Consider the following 26,510-nt stretch of genomic DNA (forward strand, 5'->3'; position numbering starts at 1 on the left):
GAACGGATTTTGTCAATCTGAGTACAGGGCTCAAGATATGAAGAAGTCGCGGATTCACAATAATTTGTAAGTGTTCGTTAAAAAAATTTCCTCAACAACGTGTTATGTATCCTAAAGAATATTGAGGTTAATTATTCTTACTAATTTAATTTTAATTATGTGTATATATATAAAAAAGGGTATCCAACCGGTTTCGTAACCGTTATTCTTAACCGGTAATACCGAATCAAAATAGCAACCGAAACCGATATAATATGTTTTTGTCTAACCGGAACCGTAACCAGAATATATAGCAACCAGAATAACCGTTGCCGATATCGAAACATTTGTACAGGTTCTGTAAAAATGTGTTCTTTAAAAATGCATAAACCGTATTTAAATGTAAAGGCTCTACTATTAGTGGATTTTTTTACAATTCATATCATAGTACCATAAAAAAATTAAAAAAAATATGTTTATTTATACAAATATTATTACGTAACCAGAAACAAATTCCAAACGAAAATTTTCTTTGGACAAATTCAAAAATTTAAGTTAGTGTACTGTGTGCAAAAAATTGTTTATGAGTTAATATTATAGATTTGTATACCCTTGCAAGGGTACTTTAATTTCAGTCAGAAGTTTGCAACGCAGTAAAAGAGACAAATTATTCGCTCTAATCTATACCCGAAGCTTGTTTTGGTTGCGGTACCATTGGAGTCACGTATGCAACCTTCCATCTATCGGCAAATCGTCCACGCAAAAGTGATAAATTAAAAATAAATTTCAAAGGTTAACATAGCTCTTCAATGCAACATTTAAGAACATAAGCAGGAATCTCATCGCAATCAGGGTTGTATGAATCGTCAAAGTCTTGAATAGCCGAGTGAATATTTTCGTCTTCAACAGTCAAAGAACCTATGGTTACCAATCTTGTAATTGAATCAAGGGTTTGAGAATCATGCCAATCTTCTGCAAGTTCAAAATAAGCTTTAAAAAAAGAAGCAAACAGATTTGAAGTTTCTATATCAGAATGAGAAGTTAAATTTTCAAGGTACATAGAGGGAACTGAAGAAACGTTTTTTTTGGATCTGACAAACCTCCAAATGATTTGGGGTTGAGTTTCAGCCCGCTCTCGACCTCCGCTATGTACTGATGGTAAATAAATTTAATTAAAAACTCAAATTCTCGTTTGTGTTGCAAGTGCCTATTCCAATCTTTCGAATCAAGAAGAATTTTTTATAAAACTTATTGCGAAGATTTTTCAACTTTTTTAAGCCTTCGGTATACCAAGGCAGCTTGAAAAAATGTTGCACCCTTGTGCATTATTTTTAATTTTGCTTAAAAGAACTTCTAAAAAGTGTTCATAACACAACTGTAAACTAACATGCGAAAGAAATGATTGCCAATCAACAGAGGAAATATCGCTTCTGATAAAACGAAGGAAGCTTTCAGTGAAAATAATCTTGGAAAAATTATCCGCTGAAGGCGCAAAACTATAAAAGTTTAATGATAGTAGCAATGGCATATGATGAACATCGCAGTTGCTGATACGTAAATTACATTCAGCTAAGAAAAAATTAATATCGGGACTAAGAAATACTAAATCTTAGAGCTTATATAAATCATTAAATATATTATTAACTTGTATTAGGATCGTCTGAATAGATCGTCGATGAAAATAACCTAATGTGGCTGATGCATGTTACTTGGCAGTAAGGAATGAGCGTCAGGGTTTCTCGCCCAAGCAAGGGATGACAGGTTAAAGTCATCAATAACGCAGAGATGCTGTTGGTCCAGTAAATATAGATATTGGTCACGTTCTCCAGATGGGCCTTGTAAAAAGAATAGGTACCCTTCAGCGGTATATATTATCATATATATTGGTCACGTTCTCCAGATGGGCCTTGTAAAAAGAATAGGTACCCTTCGGCGGTATATAAGACGCCACTATTAGTAGCGTATCCACTGGTCCAATAACAGAAACAGCCACTTGATCCAGAAAAGTGTCTTCATTGAGAAGACCAATAGACAAACATCTCAAGCTGCGACGAACAGCCATAATTACGCCTTCTCATCTACCGCATTGCGTTTTTGTATCATCTCTGTCCTTGAGATAGACTTTATACAAGTTGAAATCGAAGTACTCGTTAGTGTAAAAGTTCATTTTGAGCCAGGTTTCAACCAGAACTTCGACATCAAAGTTGGCTTGGGATGTAGCAAGATATACTTGTTCCGCCTTTGTCCGCATTCCAGAGATATATTGGAAATAGATTTTAAGTTAGGGATGTGCTTAAAATGGAGTGATTGTAAATTCTCGGGGTCGCCACCAGCTGATTCGTGTTGATGCTAATGCATTCCAGTGCATGCGGATCCTAATGTTTTAATTCCGCTGATCTCCCTTAGTAACGACGTATCTGTAATCCATTGCTTATCTTCAGAATTAAGTGCGCTGCATTCGCAAAATATTATTAGATATCTCGAAAAAAGACAAGCCAGAATTTAAGAGCGATGGCTCAAAACTGAAAGCGGCCACTTCCAAGAGAGCAACTTTAAGGGAACGTAGCGATAAAAGCGGGCGATGTTGTTGTTCATCCATCAGCTGATCTTAAACGCACTTTCAGTGTCTCATCAAATCCAGACCAGCTATAAGATGCGAGCGGTAAAATTCCAGATAGGGTTGTAGTTGAAGCATCATTGCAGAGAGCTCGACTCCGGAGAGGGGACAAAGAGCATTGACATTAAAACTATGACTTAGTAGAACCTCGCTCAAAGCGGACGTTGAAAGCTCAAGCCGAGAATTTTGTAGAGCTGTCGTGTGCGTATGGAAATAATAGACCGCGTCGTGCTCGGAAGAGCACGCAATCCGTAATAGGAATGGAATCCGATGTTTGGCGAGGGTCGAAGAAAACGAACAAAGAGAGCTCCAGCTGATGTTGTGGATATTTGTCGGTGAATAGAGCGCAAAGAATTAAAAACTTGTTGTTGCATAAACTTAGTAGATGAGGAAGAGGATTGCAGATTCCTCGGGTTTGCTGAATCTGCTGCCTTTTACTGCTTCTGGCCAAAATTCATCGCAAAAAGTCAGTTCTTTCGCACAACTTATTAGCAACAAATTCGCACAACGCCTCTGGTTTGGTGCTAACTGCAAATTTACCAATATGCTGAAAATTGTTACTTGGTAGAACTTCGAATTGTTCACAACCTGTTTCAGTGCTTATTTTTGTGATTCCCTTTGGGGCAGCTGCTGCAGCGGTGGATACCAGAACGGACCGCCTCGAAGCTACGTAGCTGCGTAGCAGTAAACTCGGAATTGCATTCGGTGCAAAGAGACATAGTGAAAAAACAACCGATCACAATAACAAGAGCTGGCCGATGACTAATCCCCGATAAAAAAATTTTATCCTAAGTACAGACATATATTGTATTCAATAGTCATAATGGTTTTAAATATTTAGACAATTAAATTAAAATGTTCTTCTTAAATAGGATATTAAAAAAAGAAGCAAGCCCCGTAAAATTAAATATTCTTTTAACCAACTCTTTTTCGCTATAGTATAGTAATAGTAAACCATTAGTGTATATCGAACAATCTTGTTCCTGTATGATATAGTTGTCCGATTTTTATAAAACTAAATACGAATTCTAAAATAAAAAAACATCACCATATCTTAAAAAACAAATATGTTTGAAATTTTCCCAAAAGTTGTATTTCTATTACAGAAAGTATATAAATCAGAACGAGCCGGATCGGACGACAATGTCATATATCTCCCATAGGAACAATCGAAAAAAAATGAAAAAAATTATAACTTTGCTCTTTTTTTATTTATTTTGTTAGTTCTTCGATATATAGAACTAGTATACTGTTTTAGAATTACGGTTTGTTTTTGATCAAAATCGGACGACTTTATCATATAGCTCCCGTTGGAACAATCGGAATATTAAAAAAAAAAAAAAATTTATTTTCTCAATTTTTTTTAAATTCTTCTGGCCATTATTATTATTTAATAACTCAGAATTACGTTTTAATTTTAGTCAAATCAGATATCGATATCATATGGCTGTCATAGGAACGATCGATGTTTAATATTTTTAAATATGTACGCACACAAATAGTTCAAAATTTAGATGTTTAAAAGGATATTTAATTTTTTCAATTGCTGCAAGGGTATATAAGCTTCCTGGACATGGCTAAATCGACTCTCTTAGTGATGCTGATCAAGAACACATAAACTGTGTAACGACCCTGACTCGCCGTGGCCAGGGTTTGAGACAGAAATTTATTTCCTCCTTAGATCGATTTACTTCCCTTTCCCCAAAGAATAACACAAATCGAACGCTACAGAGTATGGTTATATTTAGTAGTACGGTTAGTTACGGCTACGTTTCCAATTATAATTATATCGGCGCAATGGGAGGGCCGAGCGTGGTACTGCTTGCTGGGTTGAGGTCGACGCTGCTGAAGGGCCGAGTGTAGGACTGAATGCAGAGTGATACCGACGCTGAGTATTGCACTGCTTCGTGTGCGGGATTGGCGCTACGGAAGGGCCAAATCTTGTATTGCTGAATATCCGAATGTTGCACTGCTTGGGCCGTGGCACTGGTGCTGCGGAAGGGCCGAGTGTTGAATTGCTTGATTCGTCGAGCTGGTACCCACTCCAGCTTTTTTTCTTCTGTGAGCGCAGTGAATCGCATGATTTACCGGAGTTATAGCGCATATTCCTTCGCCGGCTCGTTCTCGCCCTGGTGCCTATGTGTAATGCTTTCCACAGTTTTCTCCTAATGATCCGTTGGCCTGTAATACTCTAGGAATTCTTTTCGAAAGGTGCTCCATGACGTCATCGGGTTTGGGTGGGTCCACCAGTCCAAGGCACAGCCTCTGAGAAGTATTACCATTGCTTCTGCTGTATGATCGAGATCTACACTGTATGCCTCTGCCAATTCCTTTGTTCTAGAGGCCTATTGTGGCCACTTTATTTCCTTCTGTCCTTGTGGGCTTGGGTACTGGTTTTTCTTCGACAATCTCCGTTGGGTTCGGCACTTGCACGTATTTATGGTCTTTCTCGATGTGTTCCTCTGTGTCGGTTGCCCAACTAATGCCTCTCGGTTGATTTCCTGTTCCGTTAGGTGCTGGTGATGGGCTTCTTGCGTGTTTCTGAGATAGTTCTAATAGGCGTTTTCTAAATCTGCCATTTGTCTTCGTATGTCCTCGCACAGTGTTTCTGGCTCGACCGCGAATTCTATTAGGTAGGCTTCCAGTTAGGTTTCTAATTATAATTATATCGGCACTGTGGGAGGGTCGAGTGTGGTACTGCTTGCTGGGTTGACGTCGACGCTGCTGAAGGGCCGAATGTAGGACTGCTTGTCGACGCTTCGGACGGGCCGAGTATATCACTGCTTGCTGCGTTTTGCACTGCTTCGTGTGCGGGATTGGCGCTACGGAAGGGCCGAATCTTGTACTTATGGGTATCCGAATGCTGCACTGCTTCATGTGTGGCACTGACGCTGCGGAAGGGCCGATTGTTACACAGCTTGATTCCTCATGCTTGCGCTACGGGATGACCGATTGCGCACTGCTGATATAGGCCATCGTTAGTTTCGACCTGCCGTTTATTCCGTGTTGTTTTCGGGTCGGGAGCCGGAGAAGTGACTTCTGGAAGGAACTCACTGAGATAAGCCGAAATTACGCAACCCGCACCGCGCGGTGCGTCTATGGCTACGGAAAGCCGAGCGGATAGTAGAGCCAGACATCCTCTCCAGTCCTGAATTCAACTGTGTTATCTGGCTTATCCGTAGCTACAGTGCTGACGTTCATTACAGTGCTCGCTGGACGTCGTCGGCATTGGGCTTTAACCCGGATAGCCCTATCTAGTGTGATAATTGATATCCCGTCTCTCAGACTCCGTCAATAAAACGCTGCACCATTATGCTGTTGTGGGTCGCAGTCGGCTATTGATGAAATTATTAAAAGTCCTAAGTATGTTCTTAATCAATTTAACTATAAACTAAAAATAGCTGAAGTCAAATACAGAGATTAAATTTGTTATCATTTTCAGTTTATTGAATTGAAATTAATATTTTTTATTCATTAGATTTAGGTGAAGATGATATATAAGAATAATAGTTAATTGAACAAAATAAAGGAAATGTAACAGAAAAAATAATAAATATATATACTAATACTAATGTTACAATTTTGATTAATATTTTAATCATTAGACGGATGTGCTAATTTCTGACCGAACACGGCCCTGCCCAAGCGTTCCTACCCCATGGGAAAGTCCCCGACGGATTTTCGCGGCACTTGCATGCGATTATGAAACAACTGATAGCCGGTATGAATACTGATCGTGAAATACTATCGCATGGCGGCAGCTAGGGAACCATACGCTCCTGGCAGAATGGAGACGCTGTGCACTTCCACGCAGACTCGTATAAAGCTTAATGCATTTTTTTCGGTCGGCCCATGTCGGACTATAACCGGATTCGCGTTGGTTGGTCCCGCATCGCGTGGAGAGCTAACGGAGAGCCAATCGCACCTTGCGAGCGTTCGTGGTGGCGCGTGGGAGGTGCTCTGCTGTTTCCCGGGCGGTCGCCCAACCTGGTTTTTTTTTAGGTGTGGTGGCCCTCACTACTTCCAATCTTCCCGCCTCAACTCCAAGAAGGAAACACCAGCGTTTATTTTCTTTATGCCTTTATTGCTTAGGGTCAGCACGCAGTCGTAATTAAGAGAGAGAAAAGTGATCTTACAGCCGGGCTGCAAACTCTCGTAACTATCGCGTACTTTACAACGTTGCCATTTTGTCGGAATATCGAAAGCTCTCTTCCATTACAATACTTTATAGAGTCGGAAATCACTTCCTTGTAAATTTCTGACTTCTAATACTCTCTGCAAGGGTATAAAAACCAGGTGGACTTATGTATAGTAAGCTTTACAATATAAAGACGGAGACGCGCATCCTCAGCAGTCTCACGGAGCGCTTGGACGGAATCGACGCGCGCAACAGCTGTCTGAGCGGGTTAATAACTTACGCCGGGAGATTGCGGACATGCGCGCAACGAAGGAGAGAGTGGGTAGCGTAGAGGCAAAACATGTCGCACAAAACGAACTCCGTATGCATGGCGTGCCGTACAGGGAGGGAGAAAAGCTTGAAGCACTGTAAAACCAGCTCTGATTTTCTTTGCATATCACTTCTTTAAAATTCGTTAATTTTAAGCTTGGTGTCCCTGACCAGCTGTTCACCGAGCTTAGTGCGCTCTTCGGATTTGCACTTTCATCATGTTCCGTCTCTCTTTCATATCAACAACATAATCAGCTTAAGCAGTGCGTGCCCGCTATGTGCTTGGCTTCAATATCGGCGCGCTCTCATCTTGTCTCGCCGCTCTCCTGATGCAGCAACAGCAGCATCGGCTTGAGATTTCGATTTCACCGTTGGACATCCTACAATAGTTTTCTTGGCGCATTCGCTTAATTTTCGGCTTTCTCACAATATTGGTATGGAAACGGCACCCTCTCTCAGGGTTCCGCTTGAAGATGCTCTCACCTTCTGCTTGTGAAGAGCCGTTTAGACATCAACAGCTGATGTCGTCAGTCTTATCACCAAATGGATCGGATACAACTGCGTGTAGGATTCTCTTAGAAGCAGCGCTCTCTTCTTACTCAACAGCTTCATTCATTGTGAGAACTCTTCATTTTCTTCAGATACTTTGAGCATTGATCAACACCCTGTACGTATCCGCATAATAATATTGATGACCTGATGACGACACCAACAAAGCGTTTTTTGTCTATTTATGCTGCCTGGCCGAACATGGATATCACGCTCTTTGATGACCAAACTTGCGTAAACAATGCATTGTTTAGCATCTATTGTCAAAATATTACTGGTATGCGTACTAAATCGCAGTCTATTTTCATGGAAACCACTCAGTGTGAATATGATGTCATTAAATTAGTTGAAACATGGCTCAATTTGGCAAAGAATTTTTCGATCCTAATCTACCAAGTATTTCACAAAGACCGGGATGCTGTTCAAACACAATGCTCTTTTAGAGGTGGCAGCGCTCTCATAGCTGTGCGGCGTAATCTGCGTTGCGCTTCTATTCGTCTCCTAAATGAGGACTCTCTCCTTGATCAAATTTGCGTAACTCTCTCTGGTCCTGGAGTCGATATTCCTGGTGGTATCCAAGCGCAGAAACTTCGAGCTATACAAGGCTCATGTGGACAATATAAGGATCTAGATGATAATCAGTACATCTGCACTCTGGACGTCTTCAACCTTTCATCGCTTTTGTGGGCTCATGATGCAGATGCCTCGGCGATGGTTCCCAGCAATTTACATCTGCATCCTGAAATTATATTTATTGATGATCTTCTAAGCATTGGATGAGTCCAGGTTAATGTATTTAATAGTTTAAACAAACTTTTAGACCTAATTTTTATTAACCCCGACTTAACGTTAATTTAATTGTTTTAATAACCCAATATCTGAGTGAGATGGTCAGCATCAACCACTTTTAATTAAGTTGACCTGTCATATTTTTCCAATATGTAACTTTATTTCAATTCGGAATGATATTTCTAATTTTAACTGAAATGAGATCCTTTCGCATGCAAGTGTGGATATATGCTATGAACATTTTTTGACTTCTCTCTCTACTATTATCAAAAAGTATGCTTAAAATAGAGCTTCTTGTTCTTGTAGACTTCCCTGATACACGCCCGGACTAAAGAAATACAAAAATCTTAGAAACAAGTTTTATAAACGTTATGCTGAAAGCGGGGATTCTGAAAATTTTGATCGGTACAAGCAACATAAGCGCGAATTCAAATTCTTAAATAAATTTTTATACAGTCAATACATTGCAGTTGTGGAAAGAAAACTGATTACTAACCCTAAATTATTTTGGCATTTTGTAAATTCTAAAAGAACAATATCGCATATTCCTTCCTATAGTTTGCCTGGAAAAAAATCAGCCTCCTCTGACTTGGGGGTGACTAGTTTATTCGGAAAGTGTTTTTCATCCAACTTTGAGCCATTATATTATTGGAATGATGAATTAATACTGCAATTAATTGCCTCAGTGCTAAGTATAAGGAAATTTTTGATTCTGACTGTCATACTGCTGCTATGATCTTTATTGACTCGGAGAAAACGGATAGTACGAAAGTTCATACGTCAATAACACACGCTAAGTAAATACATTTCAGGTTAAAATTCGACGAAGCTGTTAATACCAAGAGATATCAATCCAAAATTTGTACAAATTCTAATGCTTCAGATATTACCACTTATAACACATACATTTAACTCTGCAATTACATTTTCAACATTCCCTGAATAATGGAAAATTACGAAAGGGAATTACCAAAAGGACTGAAAATTTTATATGCCCAAGATCTAAATCGCTTTTTCCAAATAGACAATTTTTTAACTTGCGCAACCCAGTTTAAATGTTACATTAAGGAAATTTTAAAATAAAAAAAAATAGTATATAAGTAGTATAAGTATAGTATATAAGTCGGAATGAGCCGGATCGGACAACTATAGCATATAGCTCCCATAGGAACAATCGGAAAAAAAAATTAAAAAAAATTATAACCCTGGTGTTTTTTAATTTTTTTGTTTTCTTCGAGATATAGTAATGGTTAAATATTTCAAAAATACGATTTAAATTTCATCAAAATCAGACGACTATAGCATATAGCTCCCATAGGAAGAATCGAAAAAATAAATAAAACAAAATTATAACTTTGATGTTTTTGAATTTTATTTTTTAGTCCTTTGACATGTAGTAGTGGTTGAATATTTCAGAATTACGGTTTAGGAACAATCAGAAAAATAAAGAATATTTAATAGCTGCAAGGGTATAGTAATAATTTGATATTTTAGAATTACGGAAAACAATATCCATAGAAACGATCGAAGAATTGAGCTGGAAATCATCATAGCTACAAAATTTAAATGTTTTCAAGGATATTGCATTTTTGCAATAGCTGCAAGGGTATATGAATTTCGGCTTGCCGATTTGATTCCTTTCTTGTTTAGCCTAAAAAAACGATTCAAACCGAGGCCATTTCGTTAATATTTGATACTTTTTAAAGATCGAAGGTCATTGCAGGGGAAGTATATTTAGCTTTTATAATCTTTTTGAATCATTCCAGCAGTTGGAGTACTATTTTTTTGGAGCATTGGCAGACAGCCCATAGTCCCGTTAATTCTTAATGTTTTTGTTAAATAAAAACCTTAAATTAAAGTTGAAAATTAAAAAAATTTCAAAACATTCTATTAGGTACTTTCTTAAAAAAAAATCAAAAATTGCCTATTTTTTCGTGGGTTACCCTGGTTAAGTTCATTGTGCCGCTGAAATTTACTTCCGCTAAACATTAATAAATGCTTTTATGTTAGCTACAGTAAATGCGTATACAACCTTATAATCACATACAGTATTGCAGAGCAGCCCTTAAATGTTCAACAAGAATGCTTAGATCTGGGTGTATTGTTTGATTCCAAATTTAATTTCTCAGCACACTTTGATTATATCATGCCTAAAGCGTATGCCATGTTTGGGTTTGCAAAGCGGAACTCAGCGTTTTTCATGGATCCCTATACGAGGCTTGCGCTCTATTCAACATTTGTGCGCTCTAAAATAGAGTACGCGGCTTTTATCTGCAATCCCTCATCCAATATCCACATAAATAGAATAGAAAGGCAACAGAAAAACTTTCTAAAATTCGCTCTCTTACCCTTAAGAATTTCTGAACCCTTCCTTCCCCCCTTATCAGCAGCAGTGTCTCCTCGTTCACACTTGCCAATCGCAGAACAATCATCTCCATCTGTTTCATCGCCGACCTGGTGGCCGGAATCATTGACTGTCCAGAACTTCTTTCAAAAGTAGGCTTTAATGCTCCTGGTAGGCACCTCCGAGATTTTGCTCCCTTTATTGTTGAGTTACGCAGGACTAACTACTCCCAAAACGAGCCACTTTATAGAGCCTTGTGTCGGTGCAATAAACTTCCAACTAACATGCGACTTAATTATTTTTCTAGCAAGTCTGATCTTAAACATAAATTGATCGATTACTTTTTTCAATGTTAGTGCGTAAGAATAATGTTAAATATCTAAGTAGCCAGTTAAAGAATGAATACCGTTGGCGAAATAAATCAATAAATAATGTTAAGCCCCTTAATAAAACACTTTTGCATTCTTAATTTTGCCCCTACCATCGCGTATTACCATGATTTTTGACTTGTCGTGGTTGATTTCCAATCCCTATTGTGCGCAGAAGTCGGTAGACTGATTTTTCATTTTCTGCAATTCCTCCATGTACCATGTCGTCGGCATGCATTTTGATTTTGTAGTTAACGGCTTACCAACTGTGCCACCACTCAAATAATGCATATCATATATGTATAAGGAAAATGGAAGTGGGCTCAAAATACATTCTTTTTGGTCTCCCATGTTAGTTTTGAACCAATCTAAGTACTTGCTTTCGCACCAAGCAGTAGTCTTACTCTCCTTATACATACTTTTAGTTTTTTCAATCATTTTGGATGACATATTATAGTTGCTGAGTTTATAGATCAACGCCCTTCTGTTTATTGTATCAAAGGCTGCTCGGAAGTTGACAAAAAACAAAAGAGTTTCCTTTTACTTTCAAGACACGATCTGGCAATGCTTGTTAAAGGAAAAAAGCTATAGCCTTTGCGGAATCCTGCCTGAACCTCGTTTAGTGAATGGTTTTATTGACCGAAATAGTAAGTCGCTTCAAAAGTACTGGTGCAAATATTTTGTTTGTACACCGTGGTAGAGCAAATGATAAATGGCACGTTTGATTTCCACATATCAGTCTTTCGAAGTAGGCTGTCATTTCCAGAAGATGAACTTCTTCACGAGAATGCGTTTATTCTCCTCGCAAGGCTCACAAATAGTGACTTGTAAATTTCTGAAGTATTGCGTTTGCTTGTCCTTACATAGATTTTTATAATCCTTATTGGCTTGCATGTACGCTGTTCTAGCTTCTGTGCTATTTTCCGTTTTGATCACTTTAAGGGAATTCAAGGATGCTTTCTGAGCTTTCTCGCAAAAAGCATAAAACCATGTTTGTTTGTGGCTCGATACATATCCTGCTCGACTTAGACAGTTTTCCGCTCTAAATACACACCCAGCTAGATAATTTATTTCCCTCGGATTTGGGTTCGTTACATTTTCTCCTCCTTTGCAAGCTCGGAGTCTAGTTCTCTCCTATATTAATCCACACGTCTTGGGTTGCATTTTAGTTGGGGTAATGTTTTATTGTTTAGTGCGATGGTGTTGAGTGTCGCGTATATGTTGCGTCTTATCACTAGAGGTAAGTGATCACAGAAATCTTGGAATTCTACCTCTAAGTCTTGTATCATACAATAGTCAATGGTTGTAACCGCATCCCCCTTAAGAAACAAGTCTAAGAAAATTTTAAAGTTTTTTAACCATTCGCGTACTGTCTTAAGTCCCTCGGTGATTATCTGTTGGTCGCCAATTCTTCCGTAAAATCACCAATTGCCATAACGTTTTCCTCTTCACTCTGCTGCAGCATGCTGTACAGATCCTCATAATCTTTTTGCCCTTTGTTACAGTTTAAGTAACGCGGGACGAGAAAACAGTTCTTCTCATAAGTGGCGATTTTAATGACCATTCCGTTTTGCATTTTTTCGAATTTACAGCATTGATTGAGGCCGCTCTGTAATCACCCAGTGTAAATGATGATCTGGAAAATAGGCACTAGTTCTCCCGTATTTCAAAGATATCATGAACATTAACGTATGCTACAAAGTTCTTGAAAATAAGTTTCGTAGCTAAAACGTCCTTCACTGTTTCATATGGGCGCTTATTCCTCGGATGACGACATTTTTTCTCATCATTAAAATTCTTCCCTATATATTTCTAAAATGTTTTTTTTATTATTTTGATCTAACTTGAAAAAATGCCCAAAATTCGGGCTTGTAAGCCAGAATACCTCCTTAAACATTTTTTTTTTTTTATCGATGTTTATAAAGCTCAATAACTCATCTCTTTCATACCTTCCTTCTACCTTTTTATTCCCTCGCAGAGAGTGTTATAATTTCAGTCAGAAGATTGCAACGCAGTGAAGGAGACGTTTCCGACCCTATAAAGTATATATATTCTTGATCAGCATCACTAGGGGAGTCGATCTAGCCATGTCCGTCTGTCCGTCCGTTTCTACGCAAACTAGTCTCCCGGTTTTAAAGCTATCTGCATGAAACTTTCCCAAAAGTTGTCTTTCTATTGCAGGTAGTATATAAGTCGGAATGAGACGGATCGGACGCCTATAGCATATAGCTCCCATAGGAACAATCGGAAAAATAAATTTAAAAAAATTATAGCTTTGGTGTTTTTTAATTTTTTTGTTAGTTCTTCGAGATTTAGTAATGGTTAAACATTTCTGAATTGCGGTTTAAATTTCATCAAAATCGGACGACTATAGCAAATAGCTGCCATAGGAGCAATCATAAAACAAAATTAAAAAAAATTATAACTTTGGAGTTTTTTAATTCCATAGGAATTCCCATAGGAACAATCGTAATAATAAATGAGAAAAAATTATAACTTTGCTGTTTTTTAATTTTTTTTTTAGTTCTTCGAGATATAGTAATGGTTAAATATTTCAGAATTAAGGTTTAAATTTTATCAAAATCGGACGACTATAGAAAATAGGTGCCATAGGAAACATCATAAAAATAAATTTAAAAAAATTATAACTTTGGAGTTTTTTAATTTTTTTTTTAGTTCTTCGAGATATAAATATTTCAGAATAAATATTTCAGAATTACGATTTCAATTTCATCAAAATCATACGACTATAGCATATAGCTCCCATAGGAACAATCGTATAGCTGCCATACACCCAGAAAAAAGTAGAACGAATAATTTTAGCACGAACGTTCTTGAAAATCGCCCGAATAATTCTTAAAATTTTAAGAACGAACGTGTACAGAAAAAGTACGGGTCATACTTGATAATAGTATTTTAAAATGTTTTTTTAATACATAGAGAAAACGATATTTTTCGCTTTATCCCTGCTTATAGTGTTTGTAAATAATATCAGAATTATTAAAAACAGTAAACTCTATTAAAAACTATTAATTTAACAAAAAAACAAGAACTATTAATTTAAAACAAGAACATTTCGTTCTTAAAATGATTGGCCTAGGGCGTAAGAGTCTTGGAACATCAAACATTGGGTAAGCTATTAAGAACCCGAGCTCAAATCCCAGACAAAGTTATCAATTTTTTTTTATTTTGGGTTTTATGTTTTTTTTTCAAACGTTCAATTTTATTTAAATTTTTATCTAGTTGACCTCAAAAGTATAGCAAATAAAAGCTATTTGATTGCAAACAAATTACTGCGAATTCTGATACGGGCGTAGTACACAGTAAATTGTGATGCCAGTGTGGCGCAACCGGCTAATGCGTCTACGAATCCAAAGGTCTCGGTTCGAATCCCGGATGGGTCGACTTGCAGTAAAATAAATAAGGGTTTGCTTTTCTGTTTCCTTTTCATATCAATTTATCATATTTCCTTTCATTTTAATTTCATATGGAGTCAAAGCGAAAAGAAAAAAAGAGAAAGAGACAAAAAAACATTTTGTAAAAAATTTAAGTTAAGAAACTTTCATACTTGCATTAAAAATTTTTCGTACTCAGTACTTGGACTGATGACGTTCATTCTCAAATGTAGAACTTCGGGATTGAATAATTCGTTCTTGAATATAGCCTTTCGTTCAAAAATATTCGAATTTACCCTACTTTTGACATCGTTCGTTCATGAATTGACATCGAAATTCTTGATTTTTTCTATGAGTGTAGGAACTATCGAATAATTAAGCTGAAAATCATCATAGCTTCAATGTTTTTAAACATACACGCAAGTAAATCATAATTTTAACGTTTTCAAGAGTATTTAGTAGTATATTTTGAAATAGCTGCAGGGGTATATGAACTCCGGCTTGCCGAAGTTTGCTTCCTTTCTTTTTTTAAATCTAACATACTTTTTACAGAATATAATATACCGTTTAAGTGATTCTTTTCAAAAATAAATATACTTTTTAGGGATTTTAGGGGATTAATAAATAGATAAACATAGTTTATAGGGTCCTTCCATCTGTTACCTAATTGACAATGATTTGAGAAACACTTGTTTTTAGGGGCCCGCACAGCGATTTCCCATGCAAAAATTGAAAAAGCCGACTGCCGACAGTAATTGCTGAAGAAATCATCAAGATAGCTCCTACCAAGCAGTGACCAAAGTTGACTTTTTAATTCCCTATAACTTCCGTAAAATTTCAAAATTCCATGAATGTCGGTCGTTTTAGTTTTAGGTGGCCCACATGGCAGATTTTCACTGGCTTTCATTGCTATTTCTCGTATTGTCATGGTATGCACATCATAATTATCACTCGTTTTTAATTCTGCGGCTCTATACAGTAATAAGAACCAATACTCGACTTAAAATATTATCGCAAATTTAATATTGATACCAAATACATGATTTGCACTAACCAAAGACTGTGGTAACAAGTTTATTTCCAGGGTGTAATAAGGATAATAATGTAAATGGCTAAAATATTGGACAAGAAAGTGGTGGATACAGTACTCGTCTATATCCAGCTCAAAGGTAAATAAATGTTTGGTAAAATAGGGTTGTTGTTGTGACCTTTTCGGTAATCGGGGTATTTGTGGACGCTATTTCGTCGGTAATAGTCGGCTCGGGACCTGCAACCGACCAAACTAAAATCTAAAGCGAATTTGAGCACCGTCCACTTCGACCCTATAAGGCCGAGAGAACTAGCCTAACCTCGTATAATTATTTTTTGGTATTGTAGAAAAATGAGGGTTGCTCATAGACCAAAAGCACAGGTGCAACGGCAGAGAGTAGCCGTGCAGTATACCTCAAGCAGTTCGTCGGAAAGAGTTAAACAAAAAAGTTGTTTCAGCTAAAAAAAAGTATTATACCTGTTCTAATTGATTGTAATCGTATAGCAGATAAGTATAAGGAATAGTGGTTAATTTTAAAGTGTTAAATATGTTTAAACAAGAGTAGTTGTAGTTATAATAATAATAACGTAAGGCACATTAGTGAGTCACTAACAAAAGTGCTCCCGGTTCTTATAGTGAGTTATTTCAATATGGCGTTCAATTGACTTGGTCCCATGAACACACTAATTGCGTAACACTTTTCAAGACCCAATAATAGCAATTTAAATCTTTTAGTAAGGTCCACTTCTTCATAATTTTTGGCTTGGCAGATACCGAAACTTAACATATTAAATGATGCAAGGTTCCTTAACAACTCTGTGCTAGTCCCTTTTGGGCAGGTACCTAAAATGTGTGTCGTAGAGTTCACTTTCTCACAAAGGGTAAATAAAAATATTTTTCCTATTTTTTATCTTTACTGATGGTTTCGAATTGGAAATGACATGTAAAAACGCAAATAAAATTAGTAAAAAAAATAAAATATTGATTTTTACTCGAGATTATTTTGCTTAATGCGAATCGATTGCTTAAACTGTTACCGCCCAGATTTTATTTAATTAATGTGTTGTTGTATTTATTTAAGCAAATAAATTTACTGTGCTTAGAATTGATAGGTACAAATTGGTATTGTTGGTATTGGTATTTTACTAGATTTGCTAGATCTTTGTCTTAAACTTTTAACAGTTTTATTACATATATGGTAGAATGTTGAAATAACTACAACATATTTGGGCTCTTAATTTTAAAAATTATTTTTTTACTAATTTATTTTTGCATAGAGATTATTAATCAAGTATATTGCACTCAGCCTCTCAGCCTGACAATTTGTCAGTGATTGTAAGAGGTAAAACTACTTTCTTAAAAAATCAAATTCCAGTTTTATGAAATAAATTCGAGGTAATTTTTAAAAATTGTAAACAGCTAGAAAAGCATTAAAATATAAAAAGAAAACGATAAAAAAAAAACAAATCACACAACTCGATACTTTCAGGTCCGGACATCTCAAATCGCTGGTCCACGGATTATAATACATTTATTTCTCATTATGAAAACTTTTTTTCTCAAACCATACACATGTTTTCAATTAAGTATGTTTTCTTAACATAAGTATCGATTATTTAATTGGGCTGCAAACCTAATCCTACCATCATATTCAAGTAGACAACTTTATCCAATCGTAGAACAATGCTTGGTATCACTTTTATTCGTAAACTTATTCACGGGGAAGTGGAGAGTCCCGAGTTACTGGGTTGCCCACATTTCTCTGTGCCAAATAGAATTACTAGGAACTTTATTCCTCTTATTTTAAACCATTGTCGATCAAACTATGATATGCATGAACCTTTTAGAGTACTATGTAATGACTATAATAAAATCGATTGCATTTTCTTTTTTACCGACCCTTTACCAATTTTGAAAGCATTAGTCAGATCCTACTTAGCTCGTAATTAGTATGTAGTATTTTGTTTCGTAACTATTTATAATTAGCCCCTTTTCTTTAACCTGGGGTCCGCTTGGTGCCGTTTAACGTCCAAATAAAAAAATATCCTCAATGTGAGTTCTTAGGTCAAATCTGTACTCAAATTCTCAATTTCTGAACGAAAATTCCGAAGTTGTGGTAAACAGGTTAAAAATCCAGGATTAAAACCATAAATAAATATTTGAATTATTTTTCATTTGTACACTTGGTACTCGTAGTAACAGTAACAGGTTATTATTTATTCGTTGAAAAGTGTTTCAATTTTTATACCCTTGCAGAGGGTATTATAATTTCAGTCAGAAGTTTGCAACGCATTGAAGGAGACATCTCCGACCCTATAAAGTATATATATTCTTGATCAGCATCACTAGGCGAGTCGATCTAGCCATGTCCGTCTGTCCGTCCGTTTCTACGCAAACTAGTCTCTCAGTTTTAAAGCTATCTGCATGAAACTTTCCCAAAAGTTGTCTTTCTATTGCAGGTAGTATATAAGTCGGAACGAGCCGGATCGGACGACTATAGCATATAACTTCCATAGGAACAATCGAAAAAATAAATGAAAAAAAATAGAACTTTGCTGTTTCTTAATTTTTTTTTAGTTCTTCGACATATAGTAATGTTTAAATATTTCCCTTTTACGGCTTAAATTACATAAAAATCGGACGACTATAGCATATAGCTCCCATAGGAACAATCGGAATAATAAATGAAAAAAATTATAACTTTGCTGTTTTTAAATTTTTCTGTTTTTTCTTCGACATCTAGTAATGGTTAAATATTTCAGAATTGCGGTTTAAATTTCATCAAAATCGGACGAGTATATCATATAGCTCCCATAGAAATAATAAAAATATAGAAATAACTGTATAATAATTGAGCTGCAAATCATCAATGTTTTTTGACAAATATGCAAGTAAATCTTAATTTTAATGTTTTAAAAAATATTTAATATTTGCAATATTTGCAAAGGTATTTGAACTTCGGCTTGCCGAAGTTTGCTTCCTTTCTTGTTTTTAATTTATTTTTCCAATTGTTCCTATGGGAGCTATATGCTATAGTCGTCCGATCCGGCTCGTTCCGACTTATATACTACCTGCAATAAAAAGACAACTTTTGGGAAAGTTTCATGCATATAGCTTTAAAACTGAGAGACTAGTTTGCGTAGAAACGGACGGACAGACAAACATGGCTAGATCGACTCTCCTAGTGATGCTGATCAAGTATATACATACTTTATAGGGTCGGAGATGTCTCCTTCACTGCGTTGCAAACTTCTGACTGAAATTATAATACCCTCTGCAAAGGTATAACGACAAAACGTTGTTCACATTAAAAAGACAAAATCCCGAAAGCTTTTGTCCTTTCTGTGTCGGCTGTAAGCAGCTAGGCCCGTAGCTTGCCAGTTAAGACACCTAAAATCTAAGCAGCGCAAGTTTTAATCCCACGTCGGGATAATAATGTTTTCCAAAAATCATGGCAGACAAAAAAAAACCCAAACATACAGACTTTAGCTAAACAAGAAACAAGAAAGGTAGCAAAGTGCGGCAAGCCGCAGTTTATCAGCCTGTTTCAGCTTTCACTTACGGAAGATTCACACAATGCTGAATTCCCTCTGTTAGTTCTCTGTTAACTTCCGATCTCAAGGAAACTTGTTCTTTGTTCGTAAGTTCGTAAAATATAACAATACTGCTTCATAATCAAACAAAAACACCTCTTGACGAGGTAAAAAAGACGTGACGATCACACCTTCAACATACAAAATGTCCGATATCGATTTTCGTGACGAAAATTATTTAAGCATTCGACTATAAGTTTTGGTAACGTGAATCAAGTTGTGGACGGAACATTCATGGAAGACAGCCAGGTCGACAATTTTAATAAAGTATAAATAAATGTTTACTTCTAATTTAACCTACATATGTATGATTTTGCAAAGTTGTGTTTTGTTTATAGAGGGTGTTACAGGGGTTGAGTCGACCATAACCGTATACAGTGTTATGGCTAGCCTTATTCGATGTATTGCAGGGGTGCCCAAGCCCATAGCTCTTGTTCCTCTTTTGTTGTTAGAATGCTCATTGATATAGGAAAAGCAAAGTCATATACTTGTACATCGCAGCGACGAATTTTTTTTTTACAGAAAAATTGCTTTGTTCATGCAATCATTTTTTTTAAGTGAAATGAAAAAAACTCTCTCACCAATGTATTTGTCCTGCATTGCATTGGTATTGGGTTTGCTCTGCCATAAGCAATGTTTGGGCTCCCCCGGTTCATTGTAAATGTTTGTGTGGGTAAAAATTTTGGGATATCAGATTTAATTTAATTTTACCACGTCAAGAGGTGTTTTGGTTTGATATCAGACTGCAAAGCTCCAAAACTTAGTTACAATAAAAGAGTACCTCAAAATCACAACCATGAGTCGTCTTTTATGACTTGACTATTGAAAAAAACCATAGCACACAATTCATATAAGCTTACCAATTTTATCCAAAGTGTGGACTATGACCTACCAATCCTCTCCGACCGCGGTTTTGTCACTTTGTTTTGAATTAGTGAGGTCACAAACTGCGCCATGACTTTAAACGCAAATGATTAATAGTACTTGTATGTGGTCATCAGTAACGAAAGAATTAGCGCGCTTTTGACTCTTTAAATTTTTGACAGAGACTCGCGGTTGACAATCGATAACAGTCGATAGCTCAATTAATTATTTCTTGAGCAATGCTTTTAGTAATTGGTCTTTGGTAGCCTGCACCGCAGTCCAAAGACCAAAACCACCAAAATATTTTGTGCCGTGTTTATACCCTTGCAGAGGGTATTATAATTTCAGTCAGAAGTTTGCAACGCAGTGAAGGAGACATTTCCGACCCTATAAAATATATATGATCAGCATCACTAGGCGAGTCGATCTAGCCATGTCCGTCTGTCCGTCCGTCTGTCCGTCCGTTTCTACGCAAACTAGTCTCTCAGTTTTAAAGCTATCTGAATGAAACTTACCCAAAAGTTGTCTTTCTATTGCAGGTAGCATTTAAGTCGGAACGAGTCGGATCGGACGACTATAGCTTATAGCTCCCATAGGAACAATCGGAAAAATAAATAAAAAAAAATATAACTTTGGTGTTTTTTAATTTTTTTGTTAGTTCTTCGAGATATAGTGTTGGTTAAATATTTCAGAATTACGGTTTAAATTTCATCAAAATCGGACGACTATATCATATAGGTCCCATAGAAATAATAAAAATATATAAAAGAATAATCAAATAATTAAGCTGCAAATCGTCATAACTTCAATGTTTTTAAACATATACGCAAGTAAATCATAATTTTAATGTTTTCAAAAATATTTAATTCTTGCAATAGCTGCAAGGGTATATGAACTTTCGCCTAAGAAACATAAAGACACCATTTGGTCTGCCCGTACCTCTGCCCATCCTCTGCCAGCTAAGAGTTCAACTTATTACTAATTAATATTTAGTTTTAAAGTTAAGTTAGCTGATAGCCAGATAAGGATTTATCCATCCATTGGCGAATAAATAAATAAATAAAGTTCTAAGTCCAACTTGATTTTTCACCGCGGTTCTCAGTCTCGCACCAGCTCTTAACTCTGAGAGCGAACAGTGCAACATGCAATTCATAATTCAGAATTACAAGTTTGAACCAAAAACTGAGAACTGGGGTGAGAAGTCAAATTTAACGTTGAGCCTTGGGCAGAGGTGCGATAGTACAAGATGCATAAGTATTCATTTTATTGGCGTGGAAATTTAATTTCGCGTCCTCTTCTTCTTTTTGCAGTTTTTTTTTTACTTTTTATAGGCGCTGCTGGCCTTTGTGGAAAAATGGCAGAATCGTAAGAGCATCATGGTTTTTTAAAAATTTATCAGCCCTGTTCCGGTTTCACTTCCGAAAGATTCACACGGATTCGATTTTCCCAGACCTGTTGCAATTTTCACTTCTGAAAGATTTACACGGAATCTTAGTTCTCTCTGTTAATTCTCTGTTAAGTTCCGCAAAAAAAGCACGGAAACGTTCTGCCAAGCATTTATATGAAGGATTCAGATCCGCAAGAACAGAAATTAATTCTTTTAAAATACTTTGCGATAGCTTAAAGTGCAAATCAAAATTTTATCTTATTCTTTGATGTTTTAAGACCATTGTTGCATAACAGATTTAGTTAATAGTAACATATTTGACTTAAAAATTATTTTGTGATGTCACCTCAGAATCGCTTTGCAAATCCGCCGCCCAGTCCTAGTTTCCGAACGAACTTGATAGAAATAAAACAAGGGTTGTCATAGTACGCAAAAATAATTCTTTTTTTGGGACTTATATTTGCAAGCGCTTTTCGGTTTGTTTTTATATGGTGAGAAGTGTTAATTATCGAAGTTTAGTTTAATAGTGTTTTTGGTTTTATTACCCCTTAATTTAATTGCGCAAAGCCTGTTGTGTTGGAACCGTTTTCATGGTCTCTGGCAACTTTGGACCCGAACACTTCTTGTGAAGAGTTTTCAACACTGGTGCCAAGCAGCTGATTCACGCACAAAATTTAAAATACAAAATGTTCACCCGGTTGCCAAGAAAAGAAGGACTGCCGCAAGCTGGGTAACATGGGCAATCCAGGGATGCCCTAAGTCGGGTCCAATTTTCTTAGTAAGGAAAAGAAATAGATCTTTGTCAATTCGGTAAGAAAGCAAAAATCTGCAAAATTTTCTGTTATTAAAGTAATTTCGAAATAATAGTTACTTACTGGCGATCTTACAAATAAAAAATGTTAGCATGTTAATGTCCAAATTGGTTTTAGACATTAAATGGGTGCACCAATAATGCACATAGGTAAGGAACAGCAACGGGCCAAATGTTGTCCAAAGATTTACCTGGAAAACTTAGGCAAATCATAGGCTTTTGTTAAGAGCAGTACCGGCAGTCAGCCCCAAATAGAAATTTTCCTAGGAAATTCGCTAGCAATTATTATTTCCTTTGATTATGTTAAAGGAAAATCCGCCAATGTTAACGAATTCACTTCCGAGTGAAAACTGGAACAGGCATGTATATGTTTTTTAAATGCCTTTTTTTAAGCATTTAAACATTATACCATTGCAGAGGGTATTTTAAATTCAGTCAAAAATTTCAAACGCAGTAACGGATACATTTCCGACATTATTAAGTATATATATTCTTGATCAGCATCACAATGAGAGTCTATCTAGCCGCCTTGCCGTTTCTGCCCAAACTAAACTTTCAGTTTTAAATATATTGCAGGCAAAATATAAGTCGGATCTAGGCTGTTCGGCCGACTGTATCACATAGCTCCTATTGGAACAATCTTGAAAAAAGGAACAAAAATATAACTTTCCTTTTTTCAATTTTTTTGTTAGTTCTTTTTAAATTTGATTAAAATTGAACGAATATATCATATTGCTCCCATGGGAACATGTGTTATTAAAAAAATTATACAAAAATTGACTTGAAAATCATTAAAGCTTCAATGTTTTTAAACATATATGAACTAATAATTATTTTTTTCTTTTTCTTTTTTCTTTTTATTCTAATAAGAGTTTTACATAATCGAATTCAATATCAGGAATTCCGAAATGAAGTGGGCTGAACAATCCAAAAAATTTCAAAAAGTACTGATCATCTTAAATTTTTTTTTGTTTTTTCAGCAAAAATAGATAATGACCGACCGTCAGGGTTCATTAGTTAGGAGCAAGAGCCCCTCCCTTCAAGAAGCAGAGGACTCCGACGAAGAGCGCGAGCTAACCAACCTCAACTGGCTTCTGCGAAATCAAAATTTAACTTGGCCAAAAACAATTGAGTCAAACGCAAGAGAAAATATTAATATAGTATCGGTAACGAACAAAAATTCAGAAACAGCCGTACCTCATAACGCAAATATCCGACGAAACCAAATTCAACTAATTTGTACAAGAGGCGAGAGCACAGTTAAGAAATCTAAAATATTTCTGGAGTCTAAAACACAAAGAACAACACCAAAACGACCAACTCCATCGGAACGCTTTGAGATATTTGTGAACAAAGTTAAAAGGTAATTCAAAAATGAATTTTTCCACTAGTGTATAAAAATAATCCCAAAAAGTATGTATTTCAAAATGTTTTTTAGGGATTTAACTGAGTACGAAAAGTTTGCAAGCAAGTATGAAACAGATGTGACTGAGAAACCGCCCTTCAACTATTCACATATAATTGGGATGGCCATGCTGAAGAATGGTCGCATAACTTTACAACAAATATGTGCTTGGATAGAGGCAAAGTTTGCTTTCTTCAGAGTACGAAAGAAATGGAATGTAAGTACCTAAAACTCGGTTTTAAGTAAACATGCCCCCGTATAATGCTTTTACATTTTTTTAAGAACTCCATAAGGCATAATTTATCACTACACCACTGCTTTCGTAACCGAAAAAGAGAAGAAAAAGGCAAAGGTGGTTACTGGGAGCTGGGAGTTGACCCGAAAAAGTGTGACAAAAAGCGCATTCGTAATAGAAAACTAAGTCAGCCAAAACTAAATCCAACCGCTAAATACCAACATGCAATCTCTCCACATCATAATATACAAAACATTTCAACAGAGGGTGAACAGCTATCAAACAAACAGCATGTGAAATTATCTCAAACATACTGTTCAAGAATTGCAAAGGTGGCTAAGGCAAATAGTCAGTCAGAAATATCAGTTACAAGCCACTTGCAAATAATATCGTCACCGTTCACGGAAGTTAAATTTGACGAGTCCTTAAAGAAAGATACTATCGCTGAGGTAAACGAAATGCAATTTGACAGTTGTCCGCTACGAGCAATGCTTAACGAGGACATTTTTCAAAAGAAATGTGAACTGGAAAAAATTAAAACAGGCGCTGGAGGTTTCATTAAGGAGCCTAAAAACCTAAACTGTTTTATATCCAGCAAGTTGGACAGTACCAGCACGGTAAGATTTTTAAAAGGTTTATATTATACAAATTAAAGATAATATAAATGATATGCGTTACAGCAGATTTCCGGAGAAGACGATTTTTGTACATTCAACAACATAAATATTTACTCTGATATGACACCAGTGCTCACACCGACATCAGCGACCATGGAAGACCAAAATATAACATCTGATATATCTAGTCCTTGCCATCCATGCAATATAACCATTAATTATGATTACACTAACTTCCGACCCCTAGCGGAGAACATTGAAGAACAATATCAGTTTCGAAATGATGACTTATTAGATAACCTTCTTGATGTTTGTGTTGCACACTATTAAAAATTCAAATACATTTTCCACACAAAAGTCTTGGATTATTTTTTCAGAACGCGGACAGGAATCCTGTTGCGACTGCCAAAGCTTAGATATACTGTGTTTATACCAGGGCTGTGAACCACTACAGAGTTGGATTACTGTGAACCGGAGTGGTTAGTAAAATCGTCGACAAAAAATAGTATTTATGTCCATCTAGTTTCAGTGTATTAAGAGCGTTAATTGATTCCTAATAAATGTAGTGTGTTATTACTCTAGATTGCTATCAAAACACCAGACTCTAGTGGCGATTTTAATAGCAACAAGAAAGGAAGCAAACTTCGGCAAGCCGAAGTTCATATACCCTTGCAGCTATTGCAAGAATTAAATATTTTTGAAAACATTAAAATTAAGATTTACTTGCGTATATGTTTAAAATAAATGAAGCTATGATGATTTGCAGCTCAATGATTAGATAGTTATTTTATATATTTATATTATTTCTATGGGAGCTATATAATATAGTCGTCCGATATTGATTAAATTCATACCTTAATTCTGAAATATTTAACCATTACTATATGTCGAAGAACTAATAAAAAAATTTAAAAAACAGCAAAGTTATAATTTTTTTTGTATTTTTTCCGATTGTTCCTATGGGAGCTAATTGACATAGTCGTCCGATTTTAATGAAATTTAAAACGTAATTCTGAAATAGCTAACCATTACTATATGTCGAAAAACTAATAGAAAAATTGAAAAACGGCAAAGTTATAATTTTTTTTTTATTTTTTTTTCGATTGTTCCTATGGGAGCTATATGCTATAGTCGTCCGTTCCGGCTCGTTCCGATTTTTGCATTACCTGTAATGGGAAGACAACTTTTAGGAAAGTTTCATGCAGATTGCTGGTAAACTGACAGACCAGTTTGCGTAGAAACGGACGGACGGACAGATGGACATTTCTAGATCGACTCTCTTAGTGATGCTGATCAAGAATGTATATACTTTATAGGGTCGGAAATGTATCCTTCAGTGCGTTGCAAACTTCTGACTGAAATTATACAAGTAATACCCTCTGCAAGGGTATCAAAATCTCAAGAAAAGACACTTTCGCAAAAGACTTCGTCGATTTAGTAATGTATATGTTTTCTCATCATTATATCAATATTGGTATGCGGATTTCGTTATTTTTAAGGAGACTATCCATTGAACAAGAGAAGTATAAAGCGGTATAGCGGAAGAAATCTAGGAAGGTCAGAGCGCTTCTTCAACTATCGGTTGAGCCGGGCTGTTGAATGTATAGAAAATGCTTTTGGAATACTCAGCTGGAGATGGCTCTGCATGCATAGAACTCCCAATTGCCGCTTGTTGCTTGCTTATAGTTTTTTAATCAGATATGGAAAAGTCGACTATACAAGGGAATTTGAAGAACAGCAGAGATAAACTTCTTTATATCGCTGCAACCATATATTGGCAGACCATAAGAATTCCAACGCAAGAGCTGCGTCCTGGCAGAACCGAGCAACCTTTGCTCAAGAAACCGACGTAGCCAGTGAGGAGTTATAAAATAAATACACAATTTTGTAATTTTTTTTATTTAGACGTTGATGCACTGTGGTCAGTACAAAGAAAAAATAGAAACAATAAAGGAACAGACGGACTAATAAAAAATACATACTAAACAAAATACTACATACTAATTTTGTGCCAAGTAAGATCAGATTAATGCTTTCAAAATCGGTAAAGAGTCGGTAGTAGAAATGATGTGTCATATAT

General features: G+C 36.2%; 2 protein-coding genes across 5 annotated transcripts; both read left to right on the forward strand.

Annotated features, from left to right (window-relative positions):
• The first annotated feature begins 5,626 nt into the window (after positions 1-5,626).
• On the forward strand, positions 5,627-9,503 carry LOC108145337. Its single transcript, XM_017270726.2, has 2 exons — positions 5,627-7,869; positions 7,939-9,503. The coding sequence occupies exons 1-2, from the start codon at positions 7,743-7,745 to the stop codon at positions 8,370-8,372; spliced, it is 561 nt and encodes a 186-aa protein (XP_017126215.1). The 5' UTR covers positions 5,627-7,742; the 3' UTR covers positions 8,373-9,503.
• Positions 9,504-15,157: 5,654 nt separating this feature from the next.
• Positions 15,158-24,787, forward strand: LOC108145262. 4 transcript variants are annotated; one of them, XM_041708643.1, is made up of 5 exons: positions 15,158-15,657; positions 23,154-23,536; positions 23,612-23,795; positions 23,861-24,430; positions 24,494-24,787. In XM_041708643.1, exons 2-5 carry the CDS (start codon positions 23,166-23,168, stop codon positions 24,758-24,760), a joined length of 1,392 nt encoding a protein of 463 aa, XP_041564577.1. In that variant the 5' UTR covers positions 15,158-15,657; positions 23,154-23,165; the 3' UTR covers positions 24,761-24,787. The 4 variants fall into 4 exon arrangements, with proteins under 4 accessions (XP_041564577.1, XP_017126024.1, XP_017126026.1 ...); XM_017270535.2 differs by lacking the exon at positions 15,158-15,657 and adding an exon at positions 15,881-15,986; XM_017270537.2 differs by lacking the exon at positions 15,158-15,657 and adding an exon at positions 15,881-15,986 and having other exon boundaries at positions 24,497-24,787.
• The last annotated feature ends 1,723 nt before the right edge of the window (positions 24,788-26,510 follow it).

The sequence above is a fragment of the Drosophila elegans genome, unplaced genomic scaffold (genome assembly GCF_018152505.1).
Source record: "Drosophila elegans isolate 14027-0461.03 unplaced genomic scaffold, ASM1815250v1 contig_349, whole genome shotgun sequence".
Classification (NCBI taxonomy): domain Eukaryota; kingdom Metazoa; phylum Arthropoda; class Insecta; order Diptera; family Drosophilidae; genus Drosophila; species Drosophila elegans.